The 23,150-nt window shown below is 35.6% G+C and overlaps 1 protein-coding gene across 21 annotated transcripts in view; it reads left to right on the top strand.

Annotated features, from left to right (window-relative positions):
* Positions 1–23,150, top strand: part of LOC112834663 (disintegrin and metalloproteinase domain-containing protein 32-like) — a 194,361-nt gene that overhangs the window by 165,506 nt on the left and 5,705 nt on the right. For 8 of the 21 annotated variants that reach the window (XM_073902495.1, XM_073902499.1, XM_073902502.1 and 5 more), the window contains 4 exons: positions 2,253–2,352; positions 2,946–3,105; positions 11,100–11,132; positions 22,321–22,359. In XM_073902495.1, coding sequence (XP_073758596.1) covers positions 2,253–2,352; positions 2,946–3,105; positions 11,100–11,132; positions 22,321–22,359 — 332 coding nt within the window. Of the gene's footprint in view, positions 1–2,252; positions 2,353–2,945; positions 3,106–11,099; positions 11,133–22,320; positions 22,360–23,150 lie in introns of those variants that run through there. The other 13 variants (XR_012381174.1, XR_012381175.1, XR_012381176.1 and 10 more) reach the window with 4 other exon arrangements.

Genomic DNA, 23,150 nt, shown 5'->3' on the forward strand with positions numbered 1-23,150 from the left:
TATTTGAATCATCTGAATGATGAAATATTTATTTCTTATAAATCACAATGTGGCAATACCCATTAAATAACTTTCCTTTCCCCTATTCCAAAAGCCCCTGAAAACCTCCATTCTACTTTGTTTTGATGAATTTGACTACCTTCAATACCTCATATAAGTGGAGTAATACAGTATTTGTCTTTTATTGATGGTTCATTTCAGTCATCTATGTTTTAGCATATGATAGGACTGACTTCCTTTTTAAGGTTGAATAATATTCCCTTGTATGTATGTACCACATTTTGTTAATGCAGTCATCTGTTAGTGGACATTGGGTTGTTAACACCTCTTGGCTCTTGTGACTAATACTTCTGGGGTCATAGGTATGCAAATTTTCATTTTGAGACTCTGCTTTCAGTTATTTTTTATAGTAGTCATCCTAATGGGTGTAAGGTGGTATCACTGTGATTTTCATTTATATTTCTCTTATGACTATTGATGTTGAACATCTATTTATATTCTTATTGGTCATTTGTACATCATCTTTGGAGAAATTTCTATTCAAGTCCTTTGCCCATTTAAGTAGATTATCTGATTTTTTTTTATTATTGTGTTATATGAGTTCTATGCATATTCTTGATATTAATGTCTTATAAGATATATGATTTGCGAGTCTTTTCTCCTATTCTATAGATTACCTTTTCACTCTCTTGATTATATCCTTTGATGCACAAAAGTTTTTAAGTTTGTTGTAGATCCATTTGTCCATTTTTACTATTATTGCTCATGCTTTTAGTCCAAGAAATGATTGTGAAGTCCAATGTCATAAAGCTTTTTCTCTATGTTTTCTTCTAGGAATTTTATAGTCTTAGGTCTTACATTTGGTCTTTAATTCATTTTGAGTTAATTTTTGCACATGATGTGAGATAAAGGTCTAATTTCATTCTTCTACACTGGATATCCAGTTTTCATTTGCAGATAAGACTTCCCATTGGGTGGCCTTGGCATCCTTGTCATAGATCATCTAACCATATAAATAATATATTACTGATAGCCATAATTGAATAACTGAATAAATAAATGAAATAAATGGAGATAAGGGAAAATTCTGCCTTATAGTGTAATCAATATAGAAGGAATAATGAAGTTAAATAATTATGAATGGATGCTCAAGTTGCTGAATAGAGGTCTTAGAAACTGAAAGATATTTTATATTGAGAGGAAGCATAGCAAGAGGTCAAGGGCAGGGCCTCTGAAACCAGATTGCTTAGGTTTAAATCCTTTCTCCATCACTTACTAGCCTTGTGACTTTTGACAAGTTAAATATCTATGCCTCAGTTTCTTCATCTATAATGGAGAGATAATAATAGTCCCAAATCTCACAGGGCTGTTGTGAGGACTTAATGAGTAAATCTGTAGTATTCAGAATAGAGACTCACAAATAGTAAGTACCATAAAGGTGTTTGCTATTATTATTTCATTTATTTATTTACTTATTAATTACAGAAACCATCAGTTCCTAATCTAAGTATCTGATGGTCTCTTGGAATACAAAAAACCTTGGATTAAGAATCAGACAAACAGGGGCACCTGGGTGGCTCAGTTGGTTAAGCATCTGACTTCAGCTCAGGTCGTGATCCCAGGGCCCTGGGATGGAGCCCCAGCATCAGGCTCCCTGCTCAGCAGGGAGTCTGCTTCTCCCTCTCCCCATCCCCCTCCCCATTCTTTCTCTCTCTCTATCTCCCTCTCTAATAAATAAATAAAATCTTTAAAAAAATAAAACAAACAAAACAAAAACACACACAACCCAATCCTAGTGAAGGACAGTAGGGAAGGGTAAAGTGCTCATTTGTAAGTACAAATAGTTCAAGCTACCACATAATGTCACTGAACTTGGAGATAGGAAGAGATGTGCACAATCAGCTCTGGAGGTGGTACTAGCTGGCTCCAGGATACCACTGGATGGGTCTCATTTTCATGAGAATTTAAGGATATGTTTCTGAATGCAAACTGAGTTTTCAGGTGAATATTTGAAAGTGTTAAATTTTCTTGATGTAAATTCTATGAACCTCTATAGCTTTTTTACAAACTGTGTGTATGTTTTTGTGTGTGCATTAGAAACCAAACATTTGATTTGTAGGATTAATTCTGTAAATAAATAAAATTACACTAAATGAAAATACAAAAGTAAGCTTGATGATCCATCTGATAATTTTACTTTTTATGATAAAATAGTTTTAAATGATCATTTAAGTTTTTAAAAATGATCCTAGGTATGCACTTCCAATGAAACGTGCCATTGTTTTGATGGCTACCAGCCTCCATATTGCGAAAGGCGTGGCAGAGAAGTTTCTAGTTTGTCTGGGAAACAGGGCAAGTATCTAATATCTTTACATATTCAGTTAATAAATTCTCAAATTGCTTATCTTCACAAAAACAAAGGTAGATTTTTGCTGCCTAGAAGTCAATATTTGCAATTAAAAGGTAAATAGTCTTCTTTTCAAGAAAAGAAAACCAAGTATGTCTTCTTAATCTTGCTCTTCTAATATTAACTCTCAATATCATGATTGAAACTGAGGGTATCTTTTAAAATTTTTATTTACTGATATCATTGACTTTCTCCATTAGGCTATCCTGTAAATTTGTTGGATTACCTTGCAATTACATGATCCCACATTATATATCATTGAAGTTTTTGGGTCCAACTTAATAGTGCTATAGTTAGGTTTTGCTATAGCTGAAGTATAATGTAGAATATGTTGGAATTTTCTGGAACTTCTTTTCTAATCTTTTAGAATGAGAGGTTGTAGAGATAGTTCTAAGTATTATGATTCTATTATTATTTTTCCAAGTTCTTTGAATAACAACAAAAATTAAGAACACTGTAATTGGTTTGCTGCAACTTGAAAGTAAAAGTAGATGGCTTCATTTTTTTACTCTGATTTTTAATGTATTTCTATTTTTAGGTTTAACCATGGAAAGAACTCTTAGGAAGGCTGAAAAGAACCGGTGGCTTCTAGGTTTCTGCATTGCTTTACCTGTTATCATCATAGCAACCATAATAGCTGTTTCGTGGCATAGTTCGACCAAGTGGTTTGTCAAGGAAGAGGAATCCCTAAGTAGCGAGTAAATTGAATTTGTGTTCCGAAGTAAAATTTTAGTACCATTTGACTCTAGTCATATATAGGGCCGTATCATGAGCCGCAACTATACATTTTACAGGGATTTTGAGTACTATATAAATATCTCATTTAATTTTGTGAAATAGTTTTGAATATCCCCATTTTAAAAATGCAAAAACTTGGGAGTATAATTTAAATAATTTGCCAAAGTCATTGCCTTGGATTTTGAGAGAGAAAGAACTCAAATGTATCCTTATCTATTGCTTTCAAATACTTTAGTGGTTCTCAAATTGTGATCTGTGTTACCTACAGGAGAACCACCAGAAATATTTGTTAGAAATGCAGATTTCTAGGCCTTATCACAGATGAAATATTTCAATTTTTGTTGCTGCTTTATGTAAGAAATGATTTTAAAAATATTCTCTGGGTAAAGTATTCAGAAGGCAAATTTATAATTTAAACTTTAGCATATTTAAATTTTTTTTTTTTAGAGAGAGAGAGTGTGAACAAGTGGGGGAATGGGCAGCGGGAGAGGGAGAGAGAGAATCTTTTTTTTTTTTTAAGATTTATTTATTTTAGAGAAAGAGAGAGGAGTGTGCAGGGGCGAGGGGCAGAGGGAGAGAGAGTCTGAAGCAGACTGAGCATGGAGCCTGATAGGGCTTGATCTCATGACCCTGAAGTCACAACCTGAGCCAAACTGAGAGTCAGATGCTTAACCAACTGAGCCGCCCAGGCACCCTGAGCATATTTTAATTTTTTTAAAAAATAATTCAAACACAAAGAGAACATGGTGACGAATACTCATTTGCCCTCTAGTGGAAATAAACAAATGTTAATATTTTTCTTGGTTCTTGCATTTACAGCTGCAATCCCTTTCTAGTATTATCTCCCTCTCTGCAGAGAACGACCTCTACACTGAAAGTTGATATGTATTACATATTTTTGCTACGTATGGCTGTATCGGTGTGCCATATCTGGAATTATATTTTATTTAATTATTTTATTTTGGAATTATAATTTTAAATATTTACACCTTCTTTATAGATACATTTCCTCTTCTAATTCTAATTTTGTTTATGTGTTTTCTTTTTTCCTTTATTCATGAGAAGTTTTCTCAGAGGTTTTATTGGTAATTTGAAAAATATAACTTTGGGGTTTGTTGAGATCTCTGTATTTCTTTAGTGTTTATTATCCTTAAATTTTGCTCTTTTCCTCCTTTCTGCTCTCTTTACTCTTGCTCTGTTGTAATTCTAGCTTTCTTGAGTCTAATGCTTTTTTTTAAATTAATTTTCAGCCTTTCTTATTTCCACATATGTTTTTAAAGCTAAAACTTTCCCTTTTATATATCATTTCATGTATACTCTCCAGTTTTTAATATATAGTTGACATTCAGTTCAAAAAATTAGAAACTTCCAGTATGATTTCTTGTTTGAATTATGAATAAATTATTGTCTTTAGTTTCCAATTATATGATTTATTTTGATTGCTGAAAAAAATATTTTCTAATTTTATTACCTTATTGGGAGAGACTTGTTTCTATGATTTATTCTTAAATGTTGGAACCAGAAAGGAAGTCAATTTTTGTAAAAATCTATGCGTGTAGGTATGCTTCAATTACCGTAACATGTTTGTTTTTCTTGTTTCAAAAACAAACTTTTTAATTATGTTGTTTCAAATCACTTTTATATGTATTGGGATTTTCCCCCATCTGCTCATTAATTTATTTTCTGTGAGAAGGAAACTAAAGTTTTTCAGTATTTCATGGCTTTCCCTCTGATTTTTGAAACTTCTTTATATATTCTGAGGCAATGACAATGTATTAATGTTCAATTTAGTTATAATTTCTTGACATATCTTTTTATCATTAATAATTTTATCTTAAAATCTATTCTCACTGTTTTATTGTGCTATATCAACCTGCTCTTTGAAATTTAGACTTACTTAGTATATCTTTTTTCATCCCTTATTCTCAATCTTTCTTTGTTTTTCATTGTTTTCTTATAAACAGCCTTTATATGAGATGCAGTAGTGGAGTTTGTTATGCATATATGCTTATGATGGCATATATTTAGACTGAAAATTGCCATTTTATTTTTTCTTATTTACCATCTTTTTTTTGCATGTTTTCTTTCCTTTTCCTCAAATCTGTTTTATTGTGTTTTTTCTGTTCTCTTTTCTCTTCTAATACTTTGCACATTTTTATGTTATTTTTATTTTTAAATGATTTTTTAAAATTTTAGTATTTATAGTTAATGTCATACAGTGTCTAATTTAATCATTATATATGATCATCTGAATTACACCAGGATTTCATAACACTAGCCTCTCTTCATCTATTTGTTTGTAATTTGGCTTTTCACTTTGCCCCAAATAAGTTAGTGTTGTTTTGTTATTGTTATATTTAGTTAGTACTTACTAGGATTACCTATTATATTTCCTAGGTCTTTGTTTACTGTTCCTTTCTTTTTAAACTTTTTATTTTGAAATAATTTAAGAAATATAAAAAGTTGCAAAAATAGCAGAGTTTCCTTATCCCTTTCATTTGGGTTTTGCCAATGATAACATCTTACACTAACATAGTGCATTTTCACAGCTAGGGAATTGGTATTGGTACAATATTAATAACTAAACTACAGACCTTATTCATATTCATCAGCATTTACATGCAATCTTTTTTGTGCTCATTTTTGAATATATGTGTGTATGTAGTATTATGAAATTTAATCACATGGTTTTTGATACCACAATCATCACCATTCTTTTTAGAATCCTGCTTTTTCCATTCTAGGTTCAATTTTATTCTTAGGAAGCACTGTCTTAGTAGTTATTACAGTGATGGTCCATGTGTAATAACCTGTTTGACTTATATGCCTGAAAAGGGCTTTATTTCATTTCCACTCTTGTATGGGTGTAGCATTTTACCTTAACAGTTATGCCTGTAAATTTTTTTGTGATATGCCATTGAATTCTGGCATTTACTGTTGGTGATGAGATGTCTGCTGCCACTATAATTAATTCATTTTTATTTTTATGCTTAAACTGTTTCTTAAGTTAGCTTTCCAAGTATTCTTTTGTCCAGTCTTATTACTAAATTTTACCTGTTCTGATGAGTTTTTTTTTTTTTATTTATCTGGCTCTGAACTCAGCATAATATTTAACTATGAAGTTTTTCTTCAATTCTAGAAAATTCTAATCATTATCTCTCCAGTGATTGACACCCATTCTATGTCTTTTATCTTTCTGCAATTCCTATATTTTATAGTCTTCATTTCTCATTTCCATGGTGGTGGTGACAATGATGGTTGCTTTCCTTCTCCTCTTCCTTCTTCTGCTCCTCCTTTTTCTTCTTTCCTTTGACACTAGAATGAGGCTTTTTTAAAAATTTAAATTCTGTTAGCCAACATATAGTACATCATTAGTTTTGATATAGTGTTCAGTGATTCATTAGTTGCATATAACACCCAGTGCTCATCACATCAGGCTTTTAAAAACTGGGCTATAATTTACATATAGTAAAATTAATATTTTTAGTGTGTGTAATTCTATGAGTTTAACAAATACATACACATACCATGACCACCATAAAATAAAGAACAATCCCATTACCCCCCAAATTCCCTCTAAACCCTCCTCCAGCTCCTGGCACTGACAGATCTGTCTTCTTTGCTGTAGTTTTGCCTATTCCAGAATTTTGTATAAATGGAAGCATACAGTTTGTAGTCTTTTGAGTCTGCCTTCTTTCCTTTAAGATAATGCATTTGAAATTCATCCATGTTGTTATGTGATAGCTTGTTCTTTTTTTTAAATAACATACAAGCTAAGGCCTTTATTCTATGGAGAATGAGGAATGGCTTAAAGAAAAATACTTTTTCTGAGCCATGTTTCAAAAGACCTTCCCCATCAAAGCTATAATTTTCATAGAATCAATAGCTAATATGTCAACAATTATATCTACAAGGTTCCTCATGATAAAGAAAAATAAAGAAGCATTAAAATAATGTTTGGAAAACAATTAAAAAAACATACAGTTTTATTGAGGTACAATTGACATACAGTAAAGTGCCTATTCTTTAAGTGCATAATCTGGTATGTTTTGATAATTTGAAAAGTAACACTCATGAAACTCATGGAACCATCACAACAATCAAGATTATGAAGATACCTGTCATGCCCCAAATCTTCCTTGTGTTCCTTGGTAATCCCTACCCCTTTCTCTGCCATCTCCTTTATCTCCACAGTACTGCTGATCTGCTTTGTTACTACAGCTCAGTTTGCATTTTCTAGAATTCTATATAAATAGAAGCATATGGTATGTGCTCTTTGTTTTTGTCTGGTTTATTTCACTCATCACAATTATTTTGCAATTCATCCATGCTCTTATGTATATCAGTAGTTGTACTTTTTTATTGCTGATAGGTATTCAGTTGTACAAACATAGCATAATTTGTTCATCCATTCATTCCATCCGTCTGTCAATGGATGTGTGGGTTGTTTCCAGATTTTAGCTGTTATAAATAAAGCCGCTATGAACATTTATATGCAAGTCTCTGTGAATATGTGCTTTCTTTTTCTTGGGTTGATACCTAAGAATGAATGGAAATGTAATATGGTAGGTATGTTTGACTTCTAAAGAAAGAACTGAACTGTTTCTCAAAACAGTTGTACCATCTTATATTCCAGTCACTAGTATGTGAGAATTCTAGTTCCTCCACATTTTTGCCAACGCTTGGTATAGTAATATATGTATTTTTTAAATTTTAGCAATTCTGACAGTGTGTAGTAGCATCTCATTGTTTTTAATTCACATTTCTCTAATGACTAATGACATTGCTAATTGTTTCATGTGGTTATTTGTCATCTGTACCTCTTCTTTGGAGAATTGTGTGTTCAAATCTTTTGCCCATTTTAAAATTAAGTAATTAATTAACTTATAGTTAAGAGGTCTTTTGCTCATTTATTTTTGTACCTATTATGCCATGATTTCATAGGAAATGGGTTCCAGCAGGTCAGGCTCCCTTCAGTTGAATCTCACAAAATGTGCTTCTCTGGGTGGAGCAGATTGGTGCTTCAGGTGAACCCAAGTATGTTTCTTTTTGGCTTCCTTCTTTTTCTTTTTTTTTTTAAATTTTATTTATTTATTTGACAGAGAGACACAGCAAGAGAAGGAACACAAGCAGGGGGAGTGGGAGAGCGAGAAGCAGGCTTCCTGCTGAGCAGGGAGCCCGATGCGGGGCTTGATCCCAAGACCCTGGGATCAGGGCCCCAGCTGAAGGCAGACGCTTAACGACTGAGCCACCCAGGTGCCCCAGCTTTCTTCTTTTTCTGATAATTTTCTTTCATATGTTTTAGGAAACTATCTCAGTTTTTAGAGTGCTTGATATTCTCATTATGTACATTAATTCTCTTGGCATGAATCTTGCCCTTAATTTTAGCAGGATGCATAACATTGTAGACTCGGTTTTGCCATAGTAACATTTGTGGGACACGCCTTTTTAAACAGTGCTCATTCCCTTGATGTTTATAATATCTTAATTGTAGATTCACATGTATTTGGCTAAAGGAACAACTTCATGTTTTTTAAAAGGCCTAAAGAATGTATAGGTGGTGCCATTCCTCTTTCCCTTTGTGTTGGTAGTTCCAGTTGAAAATCCCCATTTTTTAATTGGCTTGTCTTTTTATTACTAGTTGTTCAGATCTTGTGGTTGTTTTTAAAATGGGTTGTTTTCTTATTATTGCATTTTGAGTGTTCTTTACATATCCTAGATATAAGTCTTACTATGTATGATTTGCAAATATGTAGACTAGGAATAGTCTAGGCTTATCTTTTTATTCTTTCAAAGAGGAAAAGTTTTAAATTTTTATGAAATCCAATGTGTGAATTTCTTCTTTTATAGATCATGATTTTAGTTTTGTATCTAGGAAATATTTGCCTAACCAAAATTCATACAAATTGTCTTCCATGTTTTCTTCTAAAATTTTATAGTTTCAGGTTTTGCATTTAGACCTAAATCCAATTTGAATTAAGTTTTGTATAGGTTAAAAGGTATGGATAGAGTGGTTGTTTTCTGCATAAGAATATCCAATTGTTCTAACACCCTTGTTTTTAATGCTTTGCTAAGTGGGATCAGAATAGTCACCACTACTGAGGTGATACCCTTTTGAGTAACTCTACCCAATTCTCCAAAACATGGTATTTTAAAAGTCAGGTGGTGGGAACAGAAGCTATTCTTGTCCCTATGTGAGCACAAAAGATTGCTCAATTTCAAATAATTTTTCTCCAGCTTAATTTTTCTAAGTAGTTTCCTTGCAGTCAATGATCAGTACTTTGTAGAAGACTCAAGAGGGACCCTCCACAGATCTCAGAGCTCTGTGCAGCTCTTTCCCTCTCTGGTATTTTTCTCTGTGAATTCTAGCTGCCTTGGCATCCTTAGACCCCCAGTTCTATTAACTCAACTCAGGGAGATTTCTGAATTTTGCCTGTGTCCCCCTGGCTGTCCGATAGCTTAGAAATTCTCACCAGGCAGTAAGAAGGGTCAATCATAGGTGTCTCACCTTTTTTATTCCCCTCTATCAGAAGTCACTATCCTGTGCTGCCTACTATTCAATGTCTGAAAACCACTGTTTCATATATTTTGTCTGAATTTTCAGTTGTGTTAGGCAGGAGGGTAAATTGAGTCTGTTACTCCATTTTGGTCAGAATTGGAAGTATGCCTTTATGGTTTGTAACTGCATTCATATTTATCTACATCTCACATTGTGTTAGATTTTTCTTTCATTTCACCAATTCTTCTGCCATCACTGTCCTGTTTTAAGATTTGTGGATTCTGTTCTTACAAAGATCTCTATGGAGATTTAAAATATTCTTATATAAACTTTTTTTAATCATTTGTGTTTTTTGGTGTGTGAATTCATTGTTTTGCTGTGGCTGTTGACATTAACTCTTAGTGGTTTGTAATCATAGATTCTTTTATCTTCAGTGTTTTATTTTCTCATGAGAATTCTGCATGTTTTGTGTGAAGATAAATACATGTGCATTGTTTCACTTTTGCTTCTTTTATCAATCAAAAATATTTAAAACAATTGCTATGCACAGTGTTCAAGAATTTGTAGGGGTGTGAACTGGAGTTCTAAAATTACACTTTTTGGAGGCTTGGGATTCCTATTTCTCTCAGTGATGCCTTCCCCCCCATCTACATATCCTCATTTCCCTGTTGCATTCCAAAGACCACAGGTCAGAATTTTTATTATCCATGTTTCATGGGTGGTATGGCTCTTCATGGCTCCCAGGTTTAATTAAGGAACTCACAGTTTCCCCACATGCAAAGGCCTGGAACTTCAACTCCTAAGGAAGAGCTATTAAATCTCTAGCCTGAAAGGTGTTGTTACTGGTTTAGGTGCCCCTGCAGTTACTCAGTTTTAGCTCCTGTTTACTGTTTCAACTCTCAGTTTCTTCATTTTTACTAGCACCAGGAGAAGTCTGTTAACCTCAGTTATGTATTCAATGTTTTGTTATTGTTTTCAGCACTCCTCTGTGTTATGAGGAATGTAAAGGGGAAATTGCCCTTCCTGCCCACTCTGCCAGATTGCCTAGAAGCCAGTATGGGTTTTTTAAATTAACAAAATGTAACATTGTTTTCAAAATCAATGAATAAATGTTAAAATTTGGGGCATGAAGGTCAGAATCGGGGACTCAGCGTCAAATCTGTATTCTATGTTCAGAAGAGATAAGGAAAAAGCAAATCTGTGCCTTTTTGATAGTCTCCTCACTGTGGGATTTGAAATTTGTACTCTTTGTGGATGAGGTATATGGGTAAATAAGAATATTATTTATTTCCATCTTTGTTCAGTGACCTTGAACATTATTTTCTTTATTGTTAACTAGTCTTGTAAAAGAGGAAATACTGCTTATAAAATGACTTTTTTATTCATGCAGTTGGTAAGAGTTTCTTAGGACTAACATGAGGCACTATTTTTTTTTTTTTTTTTTTTAATATTTAGCTCAGAGGGCAGCACTCACACATTTGCTAGCAGGTAAGTAAATTAGAAGGTATCTTAAAACACATGTTGTATATTAAGAATGAATAATTTACAATTTTTAGATATCACTTGAACAGATGTAATTGGTAAAGTAATGCACTGAAAACCAGCCTACAAATATATAGTAATTTAGCTTCTGGTAGTCTTTTATTCACTTAATAAATGTTTATTAGAAGTCTACTCTGAGGAAACAAGGACAAAAGTAGCCAACTCTAATAAGAAATAGGATGTATATAATTAGTAAAGAAAAAGGCTATACGGTGCCTAAAAATAGCTCAACTTGGGTTATATTCATGTATTGCTTGGGTAAATAAACAAGGAAATACCTGACATTTCACAGATTGTACGTGATAAAGCTCAGGTAAAATCTATAAAAATTATGGATTGGGAAGCACTAATTATATTGACCTAACTGTGCTGTTAGTATTTTGTCCCCATTAGGGTTTCTTAACCATAAATTCAGTCCTCACTGTTTTATAATTGTTATATGAATATTCTATTTGTTAGATTTATGTAATATGAATTCTTTTAATTTTTATTTATTTATTTTTCTTTTTAAAAATTTTATTGTTATGTTAATCACCATACATTACATCATTAGTTTTTGATGTAGTGTTCCATGATTCATTGTTTGTGCATAACACCCAGTGCTCCACGCAGAACGTGCCCTCTTTAATACCCATCACCAGGCTAACCCATCCTTCCACCCCCCCTCTCTCTAGAACCCTCAGTTTGTTTTTCAGAGTCCATTGCCTCTCATGGTTTGTCTCCTCCTCCAATTTCCCCCACTTCATTCATCCCCTCCTGCAATATTCTTTTTTTTTTCTTAACATATATTGCATTATTTGTTTCAGAGGTACAGATCTGTGATTCAGCAGTCTTGCACAAGTCACAGCGCTCACCATAGCACATACCCTCCCCAATGTCTATCACCCAGCCACCCCACCCCACCCCCCACTCCAGCAACCCTCAGTTTATTTCCTGAGATTAAGAGTTCCTCATATCAGTGAGGTCATATGATACATGTCTTTCTCTGATTGACTTATTTCACTCAGCATAACACCCTCCAGTTCCATCCACGTCATTGCAAGTGGCAAGATCTCATTCCTTTTGATGGCTGCATAATATTCCATTGTATATATGGACCACATCTTCTTTATCCATTCATCTGTCGATGGACATCTTGGCTCTTTCCACAGTTTGGCTATTGTGGACATTGCTGCTATAAACATTGGGGTGCACGTACTCCTTCGGATCCCTACATTTGTATCTTTGTGGTAAATACCCAGTAGTGCAATTGCTGGGTCGTATGGTAGCTCTATTTTCAACTGTTTGAGGGACCTCCATACTGTTTTCCAGAGTGGCTGCATGAGCTTGCATTCCCACCAACAGTGTAGGAGAGTTCCCCTTTCTCCGCATCCCCACCAACATCTGTCGTTTCCTGACTTGCTAATTTTAGCCATTCTGACTGGTGTTAGGTGGTATCTCATTGAGGTTTTGATTTGTGTTTCCCTGATGCCCAGGGATGTTGAACACTTTTTCATGTGTCTGTAGGCCATTTGGATGTCTTTGGAAAAATGTCTGTTCATGTCTTCTGTCCATTTCTTGATTGGATCATTTGTTCTTTGGGTGTTGAGTTTGATAAGTTCTTTATGGATTTTGGATACTAGCCCTTTGTCTGATATGTCATTTGCAAATATCTTCTCCCATTCTGTCGGTTGTCTTTTGGTTTTGTGGACTGTTTCTTTTGCTGTGCAAAAGCTTTTTATCTTGATGAATTCCCAATAGTTCATTTTTGCCCTTGCTTCCCTTGCCTTGGCGATGTTTCTAGGAAGAAGTTGCTGCGGTCGAGGTTGAAGAGGTTGCTGCCTGTGTTCTCCTTTAGGATTTTGATGGACCTCTGTCTCACATTTAGGTCTTTCAGCCATTTTGAGTCTTATTTTTGTGTGTGGTGTAAGGAAATGGTCCAGTTTCATTCTTCTGCATGTAGCTGTCCAATTTTCCCAACAGCATTTGTTGAAGAGAATGTCTTTTTTCCATTGGACATTCTTTCCTGCTTTGTCGAAGATTAGTTGGCCATCGAGTTGAGGGTCCATTTCTGGGCTCTCTCTTCTGTTCCATTGATTGATGTGTCTGTTTTTGTGCCAGTACCATACTGTCTTGATGATAACAGCTTTGTAATAGAGCTTGAAGTCCGGAAATGTGATGCTGCCAGCTTTGCTTTTCTTTTTCAACATTCCTCTGTCTATTCGGAGTCTTTTCTGGTTCCATACAAATTTTAGGATTATTTGTTCCATTTCTTTGAAAAAAGTGGATGGTATTTTGATGGGGATTGCGTTGAATGTGTAGATTGCTCTAGGTAGCATTGACATCTTCACAATATTTGTTCTTCTAATCCATGAGCATCGAACGTTTTTCCATTTCTTTGTGTCTTCCTCAATTTCTTTCATGAGTATTTTATAGTTCTGAGTACAGATCCTTTGCCTCTTTGGTTAGATTTATTCCTAGGTATCTTATGGTTTTGGATGCAATTGTAAACGGGATCACCTCCTTAATTTCTCTTTCTTCTGTCTTGTTGGTGTGTAGGAATGCTACTGATTTCTGTGCATTGATTTTATATCCTTCCACTTTACTGAATTCCTGTATGAGTTCTAGCAATTTTGGGGTGGAGTCTTTCGGGCTTTCCACATAAAGTATCATATCATCTGCAAACAGTGAGAGTTTGACTTCTTTGCCGATTTGGATGCCTTTTATTTCTTTTTGTTGTCTCATTGCTGTGGTTAGGACTTCTAATACTATTTGAATAGCAGTGGTGATAGTGGACATCCCTGCCATGTTCCTAACCTTAGGGGGAAAGCTCTCAGTTTTTCTCCATTGAGAATGATATTCGCTGTAGGTTTTTCATAGATGGATTCTATGATATTGAGGTATGTACTCTCTATCCCTATACTCTGAAGAGTTTTAATCAAGAAAGAAAGCTGCATTTTGTTAAATGCTTTTCTGCATCTATTGAAGGGATCATATGGTTCTTGTTCTATCTTTGATTAATGTATTGTATCACACTGATTGATTTGCAGATGTTGAACCAACCTTGCAGCCCAGGGATAAATCTCACTTGGTCATGGTGAATAATCCTTTTAATGTACTGTTGGATCCTATTGGCTAGTATTTTGGTGAGAATTTTTGCCTCCATGTTCATCAGGGATATTGGTCTGTAATTCTCCTTTTTGATGGGGTCTTTGTCTGGTTTGGGGATCAAGGTAATTGTGGCCTCATAAAGCGAGTTTGGAAGTTTTCCTTCCATTTCTATTTTTGGAACAGTTTCAGAAGAATAGGTATTAATTATTCTTGAAATGTTTGGTAGAATTCCCCTGGGAAGCCATCTGGCCCTGGGCTTTTGTTTGTTGGGAGATTGTTTATGACTGCTTCAATTTCCTTAGTGGTTATAGGTCTGTTCAGCTTTTCTATTTCTTCCTGATTCAGTTTTGGTAGTTAGTATATCTCTAGGAATGCATCCATTTCTTCCAGATTATCTAATTTGCTGGCATAGAGTTGCTCATGATATGTTCTTAGAATTGTTTATATTTCTTTGGTGTTGGTTGTGATCTCTCCTCTTTCATTCATGATTTTGTTGATTTGGGTCATTTCTCTTTCTTTTTGATAAGTCTGGCCAGGGGTTTATTAATCTTGTTAATTCTTTCAAAGAACCAGCTCCTAGTTTCGTTGATCTGTTCTACTGTTCTTCTGGTTTCTATTTCATTGATTTCTGCTCTGATCTTTATTATTTCTCTTCTCCTGCTGGGTTTAGGCTTTATTTGCTGTTTTTTCTCCAGCTCCTTTAGGTGTAGGGTTAGGTTGTGTATTTAAGATCTTTCTTGTTTCTTGAGAAAGGCTTGTATTGCTATATACTTTCCTCTCACGACTGCCTTTGCAGCATCCCAGAGATTTTGAACAGTTGTGTTTTCATTTTCATTGGTTTCCATGAAGTATTTAAATTCTTCTTTAATTTCCTGGTTGACCCATTCATTCTTTAGTAGGATGCTCTTTAGCCTCCATGTATTTGAGTTCTTTCTGACTTTCCTCTTGTGATTGAGTTCTAGTTTCAATGCGTTGTGGTGAAAATATGCAGGGAATAATCCCAGTCTCTTGGTACCGGTTGAAACCTGATTTGTGACCTAGGATGTGATCCATTCTGGAGAATGTTCCATGGGCACTAGGGAAGAATGTGTATTCCGTTCTTTGGGATGGAATGTTCTGAATATGTCTGTGAAGTCCATTTGGTCCAGTGTGTCATTTAAAGTCTTTATTTCCTTGTTGATCTTTTGCTTAGATGATCTGTCCATTTCAGTGGGGGTGGTGTTAAAGTCTCCCACTATTATTGTATTGTTGTCGATGTGTTTCTTTGCTTTTGTTATTAATTGGCTTATATAATTGGCTGTTCCCATGTAGGGGCATAGATATTTATAGTTGTTAGATATTCTTGTTGGATAGACCCTTTAAGTAGGATATAGTGTCCTTCCTTATCTCTTATTACACTCTTTGTTTTAAAATCTAATTTGTGTGTTATAAGGATTGCCACCCCAGCTTTCTTTTGGTGTCCATTAGCATGGTAAATGGTTTTCCATCCCCTCACTTTCAATCTGCGGGTATCTTTGGGTCTAAAATGAGTCTCTTGCAGACAGCATATCGATGGGTCTTGTTTTTTAATACATTCTGGTAGCCTGTATCTTGATTGGGGCAGTTAGCCCATTTACATTCAGGATAAGTGTTGAAAGATATGACTTTAGTGCCATTGTATTGCTTGTAAGGTGACTGTTACTTTATATTGTCTGTGTTCCTTTCTGGTCTATGTTGCTTTTAGGCTCTCTCTTGCTTAGAGAACCCCTTTCAATATTTCTGGTAGGCTGGTTTCGTGTTTGCAAATTCCCTTAGTTTTTGTTTGTCCCAGAAGCTTTTTATCTCTCCTTCTATTTTCAAGGACAGCCTAGCTGGATATAGTATTCTTGGCTGCATATTTTTCTCGTTTAGTGCTCTGAAGATATCATGACAGTCCTTTCTGTCCTGCCAGGTCTCTGTGGATAGGTCTGTTGCCAGTCTAATGTTTCCACCATTGTAGGTTACAGATCTCTTCTGAGCTGCTTTCAGGATTTTCTCTTTGTCTCTGAGACTCATAAGTTTTACTATTAGATGTCAGGGTGTTGACCTATTTTTATTGATTTTGAGGGGGGTTCTCTGTCCCTCCTGGATTTTGATGCCTGTTTCCTTCCCCACATTAGGGAAGTTCTCTGCTATAATTTGCTCCAATATACCTTCTGCCCCTCTCTCTCTTTCTTCTTCTTCTGGAATCCCAATTATTCTGATGTTGTTTCATCTTATGGTATCACTTATCTCTCGAATTCTGCCCTCGTGATCCAGTAGTTGTTTATCTCTCTTTTTCTCAGCTTCCTTATTTTTCATAATTTGGTCATCTATATCACTGATTCTCTCTTCTGCCTCATTTATCTTAGCAGTTAACACCCTCATTTTTTATTGCACCTCATTAATAGCCTTTTTGATTTCGACTTGGTTAGATTTGAATTCTTTTATTTCTCCAGAAAGGGTTTCTCTAATAAGTTCCATGCTTTTTTCAAGCCCAGCTAGTATCTTTAAAATCATGTTTCTGAACTCTAGGTCTGACATCATTCTATTGTCCGTATCGAGTAGGTCCCTGGCAGTCGGTACCGCATCTTGTTCTTTTTGTTGAGTGATTTTTTCCATCTTGTCATTTTGTCCAGAGGAGAATAGATGAATGAGAGAACAAAATGCTAACAGGGTAAAAACATCCCCAGAAAATATACTCTAAACAAATCAGAAAAGACCTGAAGCCTGGGAAAAAGAAAGGGAAAGAAAGAAAAAAGAAAAAAAAAAGAAAAAGAAAAAGATAATAACAAACAAAAACAGAACAAAAGAAAAAAACCAGAATATGATCAGACTCGTGCATAGATCAGTGCCAAACACTAGATTTTGGGTATATTTTGGTCTGTTAGAAGAAAGGGCCTCCAAAAATTTTAAAGAAAGAAAAACTTATATATGTACAAAAATAAGGGTTGATACGATGAAGGGATGGAATATGACTGTAAAGATGAAAATTATAAAAGATTTTATAAGGTTTTGATAAGAAGTTGTTTGAAAAAAGAAAGAAGAGGATTTAGAAAAAAAGAAAAAAAAGGGAGAGAATGTGATCAGGCAGGAGAGCAGAACAAACAATACACTAGAGATTTAGGGTATATTATGATCTGTTAGGAGAAACTGTATCTCAAAATTTTAAAGAGAGAACAACATATATATATGCCAAAAATAAGGGTCACTACTATGAAGGGATAGAATAAGACTCTAAAAATGAAAATTAAAAATGTTTTTTTAAAATAGAATTGATGAGATGTTGGTTGAAAAAGGGAAAAAAATAAAAAAAATTAACTTTGAAAGACTAAAAATCATGGTAAAAAAGCCATGGAGTCTATATGCAGTATTCCCCCAGCGCTGGAGTTCTGCTGTTCTCATTGATTGGTAAACTTGGTCTTGGCTGGCTGTTCTTGCTGATCTTCTGGGGGAGGGGCCTGTTTCTGTGGTTCCCAAACATCTTTGCCAGAGGCGGAATTGCCCCACCCTTGCCTGTCTGGGCTAAATAATCTGCTTGTGTTTGCTCTCAGGAGCTTTTGTTCCCTGCAAGGTTTCCGCACAGCTTTGGAGGATGAGAATGAAAATGGCGGCCTCCCAATCTCTGCCCCAGAGGAGCCGAGAACTTGGGGCCCCACTCCTCAGTGCACCCCCAGAGAAAAGCAGTCAGTCACTCCCATCTCCCTGGTCTCCAGCCGCACTGCGTGCTCACCCGGCCGAGCGTTTCTCTCTCTCGCACACGACTTGCTGTGGAGTCTCCAAACCCAGCAGATCCCTGTGTTGCACTCCTGCGCTGCTCCTCCTGGGGAAGGAAGGGGAGTCTCCCCAGATCTGCTGCTTGTTGGGTCCCTGCTGGAGAAGCAATGGCCCAACTGTGCTGCAGATCACGGTTTATGGTAACCCTGAGCTGAGAGCCCATTCCTCCTCAGCTCTGTCTCTGCAGCCAGCTTTCCTGCTCCTATACCTGGGAGCTCTGCCACACTCAGGTACATCCGGTCTCTCTGTGACCCCGAGGGTCCTGAGACCACACTGTCCCAGTGAGGGTTCCACCCCCGCCCCCCAGCTTAGCCACTGAAGCAACGTCCCTCATCTGAACCGTCTTCTAAATGTTCCGATTTTGTGCTCTGCTGCTCTATTACTTGCCAGAAGCGGCCGACAGAGGCCCCCTCCCCTGCTGTCTATCCTCCCGAATATCACCTCGGTTTCACGTCTCCACACGTCCTACCCTCCAGAAAGTGGTCCCTTTTCTGTTCAGAGTTGTTGGTATTCTTTTCTTCGATCTCCTGTTGAGTTTGTAGGTGTTCAGAACGGTTTGATCCCCATCCAGCTGAATCCCTGGGACCAGACAAAATCGAGGTCTCCTACTCCTCCGCCATCTTGCTCTGCCCCCAATTCTTTACTTTCAATCTTTTATTTAAGTTTGTTTCTTAAAAATAACCTGCCAATGGAAGTTAAAAATATATAATCTCCAGTTTCTCATAGTTGAATTCAATATGGTTACATACTTATATGTTTGCTGATATATTTAGACTAAATTCTATCATTTATTTATTTTTTCTATTCTATTTATCATACTTTGCCAATATTTTATTTTTCTATTTTCTCGTAGTCTTTTACATCAATTGTACTTTCATTGTTTTTTTTCTTTCTTTCTATTAACATGGTCATTATATGTTCTAGTTATATTCTTTTAGTGATATTCTTTAATGATTGATTTATTATATTGTTATGTATTAAAATTCAATGTTAATTTTACAATTTCAGATATAATGAACACTTAGGGTTTCTAACAACATATTGTTCTTTGCCAAGTTATTCCTATACTCTTTTCTTCACTCTTCCATATTATTATTATTTGTTATTTAATTACTCTGAATTTTAACCTGCTGCAAACAAGTCATCATTATCATTGTCCTTATTGTATTTAGTTTAAACATACTAGGATTTAACTAGATATTTACCATTTCATTTGCTCACTATTCTTTTTTAAATTTTGCTCCATCTTTTTATGTTCAATCTCCCTTTTGGGGAAGTACATCTCTTAGAATTTACATCAGTGAGTCTCTGTGTAGTAAGCTGTTTACCTTATCCATTCGAAATTGTCTTTATTTTATTTTCACTGTTGAATGTGAGTCTATATAGTGTGGACTTCTAATTGAGAGTTATTTTGCCTCAGCTATTGGAAAGTATGTCAGTGTAGTCTGGCATTTATTGATGATGATGATAAATCTTCTGTTAGTGTGTTTATTCATTTATTCCTTAATGGTTAATAGGAGTTTTATCTGTAGTAGGCTTTGTATTTCTATTGCTGCATAACATATTATCACACATTTAGTGACTTAAAACAATATTCATTTATTCTGTCAAAGATCTATAAATTAGAAATCTAGGTGGAGGGGGTGCTTGGGTGACTCAGTCAATAAAGCGTTGGACTCTTAATTTCAGTTCAGGTCATGATCTCAGGGTCATGATCAAGCCCTGGGTTGGGCTCTGCGCTCAGCAGGGAGTCTGCTTGAGATTCTTTTTCTCTCCCTCTGCTCTTCCCCCTACTTGCACATGCACACAGGTGCTCTCCCTTTCTCTCTCTAAATAAATAGATAAAATCTTAAAAAAAAAAAAAAAGAAAAGAAAAGAAATCATGCAGATTTGGCTGGGTTGTCACAAGCCTGACTAGAAGGCCTGAAGGCCAGGCTGTGTTCCTAGCTCATTCAGGTTGTAAGCAGAATCTAATTTCTTGCATCTATGGGTCTGAGCTGCCTACTAGGGGCCCCTTCCTACTCCCAGAGACTGTCTGCATTGTTTCTCATGTGCCTCCCTTCATTTTCAAAGAAAAAAGGGCATTCAGGTCTTCCTTAGGCTTTGACTTCCTCTTACTTCCTTTTCGGCCAGCAGCAGACTACTCTACTTTTGAAGGCTCACCTGATTGGGCCAGGCCAACCAAAATAATCTTTGTATTTTAAGATCAATTGATATGGAGCTGCAATTACACTTGCAAAATCTTTTAAGTACTCAGAAGTGTTTGAATAACCAAGGAATGGAGATCTTAGGAAGCCATCTCTGGAATTCTGCCTAACAAAGCTTCTGTGTTTTTTTCTTGACCCTAGAGTTATTATTTCATTATAATATATTCTGGTAGAGATTTTTTTTTTAACTCATGAACCAGACTCAGTATTTTATTTCAGTGAGAAGACTCAACTTTCTTCAATTTTGTAAAAGTCCTAGATGTTTTCTTCTCATATATTGAACCTCCCTCATTCTAAATCCTCTGTGTCAGAATTCCTTCATGTTTCTTAACTGGTCTTTTAACTTTTTTATTATTTTTAAAGATTTTATTTATTTATTTGATACAGAGAGAGAGAGCACACAAGGAGGTGGAGTGGCAGGCAGAGGAAGAGGGAGATACAGGCCCCCAGCTAAGCAGGGAACCTGACCTCCCAGCTGAGCAGGGAGCCCAGCTGAGCAGGGAGCGCAAAGTGGGGCTCAATCCCAGGATCCTGAGATCATGACCTGAGCTGAAGGCAGAGGCCCAACTGTTAACTGGTCTTTTTATATTTTATTACATTCTGTTTATCAAGTGTTCTGGGTGATTTCCCTAAACATTTTTAAAATCAGCAATTCTTTTTCTTTTTTTTTTCAGTTCTTTCATTTCTTGTTTAATGGATTCTGCTCCTTTATTGATCTCTATGGAAATCCTAAACATTCTTTTTTTTAAGTTTGTTTGTTGCCTATAATTTTTCATGTATGAATTCTTTACTTTTCTCCAGCTGTGGACATTAACTCTCAGTGGCTTTTTTCTTTGATTATAAGGCCATCTTAAGCCACAATGATTATCTCATGAGATTTCTGTGTGTCCTGCTTTGTAAAATCTTCCTTGTGGAGATTATTTCGTGTGTTACCCTCCCAAGTTATAAGTTTTTACACTTGTTACACCTGGAGATCTAAAATTCATACCATGGCCTGGTATCCTAACCTAAAGTTGGTAAGGCTTGAGGTTCCTGTTTCTCTATGTGATATTTTTTACATCCACATCCCTAAACCATTTTAAGCACTTAGAGTTTCTGTGTCTCTAGGTGATCCTTTTCCATCTACACTTCTGAAGCAATTTCCCTGCTGCATCTCAAAGACTAATGGTAACAGCTTTCACTATCCTCCTTTCATGGCTTCCAAGTTTAGAGAAGGAAGTCAGTTCCAGCTTTCCAGGAGGTCTCAACTCCTTATAGGCTAATGTGGATGACTACTTCACATAGTTCTGGAGAGTCACTCACTCAGCTTTAGTTCCTATTTACCTTTCATGTTTTTAATTTTCTCTCTTTTTAAAACTATCATTGGAAATTTCCCTTTCTTCTCTTAAATTTTGGTTAGTATTTTGTGTGTTTCTTTTTTCCCCATTATTTCTCTGTGTGGAATAGAAGGGGAAAACTGCCCTGTCAGCCCAGTCCGCCTGATGTCCAGAAGTCAGTGAGGGTTTTAACTCATGACCTGTAATTTATCAGTGGGTAAGACATTTGATGGGACCTGCAGGCCAGAATCAGGCATTCAAAATCAAGCATATATTCTATGCTGGGAAGTAGTAAGGGGAAAAACTAATCTGTTTTCTTGCTCCTTTCCCTGTTGGGGATTTGAAATTTATATTCCTTATGGACATGGTACATGTGTAAATTAGGATATTATTTATTTGCATACCCCAATTTAGTAGTCTTTTAAAATTATTCATTAGGGTGCCTGGGTGGCTCAGTTGGTTAAGTGACTGCCTTTGGCTCAGGTCATGATTCTGGAGTCCCAGGATAGAGTCCTACATCAGATTCCCTGCTCAGCGGGGAGTCTGCTTCTCCCTCTGACTCTCCCCCCTCTCATGTGCTCTCTCTCTCAAATAAAATAAATAAAATCTTTAAAAAAATTATTCATTAGTGGTAATTGGTGGTATAAAAGAGTTAATGCAGGTCACAAAATAGTCTAACATTCATTTGTTTGGGAGGCAAATTTTTTTTAGTATTAACCTGGAAGCATTACTTTCACTCTCCTTTAGATCCAGATCAGAAAGCAGCAGCCAAACAGATATAGTCAGGTAAGTAAATTAGGACATATTTCTTAAAATAAGTATGTGTTAAAAATAAGATGAACAAATTGACAATCAACAATAAATTGCTAGGTATTAATTGAGCAGTAACAATTGGTAAGGTACTACACCAAAAAGTAATCTAGTAACTAATGAGTATTTGTGTAGAAAAATCAATGTCTTCTTTATTTCAGTTTGTTAATGTATGTTGGGAGTTTATTTTTCGGAAACAAATAAATGATTGGTGAAATGGTTACAGAGCTAACTCTTAAGTGGAGAAGTTTACTTCTGTATTTGGAGATTTTACAACTAGAAATTCAGTATGTATGCTCATGAACAACTGGGTGAACACTTACCCTGGTCACTTAAGAAAAGTTTGCTGAAGAGAAACATCATAAAGAAACAATAATTCTATATCTTCCATAGCCTCCCAGTATCACAAAATAGTTTTAATTAGATTTCTGTCCATTTCCTGAAAGGTGGATATTTACATATAATAAAACAGTAAGTCTTTAGTTTCCACATCTATCATTTTTGGGTTTGGGGTCTTTCTGCAGATATAAACTGTTTAGGAGTATTCACTCCTCTCTCTCTGACTTAAGTCTTTATTTACCTATATAGGCAGCTGGTGTTATTCCCTATATGTTCTTCAAAGTCCATTGCTAGTCTAAAACACTTCCAAATCTATAGAGTAAATTTTCTAGGCTGCACAACATGGTTGTATAATTTGTCTTATTGTCTTATTCTAGAAGAGGGTTTCTTCTTCAAGGAGAATGCCTCTCTTTCTTATCCTTTATCTC

The sequence above is a fragment of the Callorhinus ursinus genome, unplaced genomic scaffold (assembly GCF_003265705.2).
Source record: "Callorhinus ursinus isolate GAN/ISIS: 27379988/994484 unplaced genomic scaffold, GSC_fseal_2.0 scaffold17, whole genome shotgun sequence".
In the NCBI taxonomy this organism is placed as follows: Eukaryota; Metazoa; Chordata; class Mammalia; order Carnivora; family Otariidae; genus Callorhinus; species Callorhinus ursinus.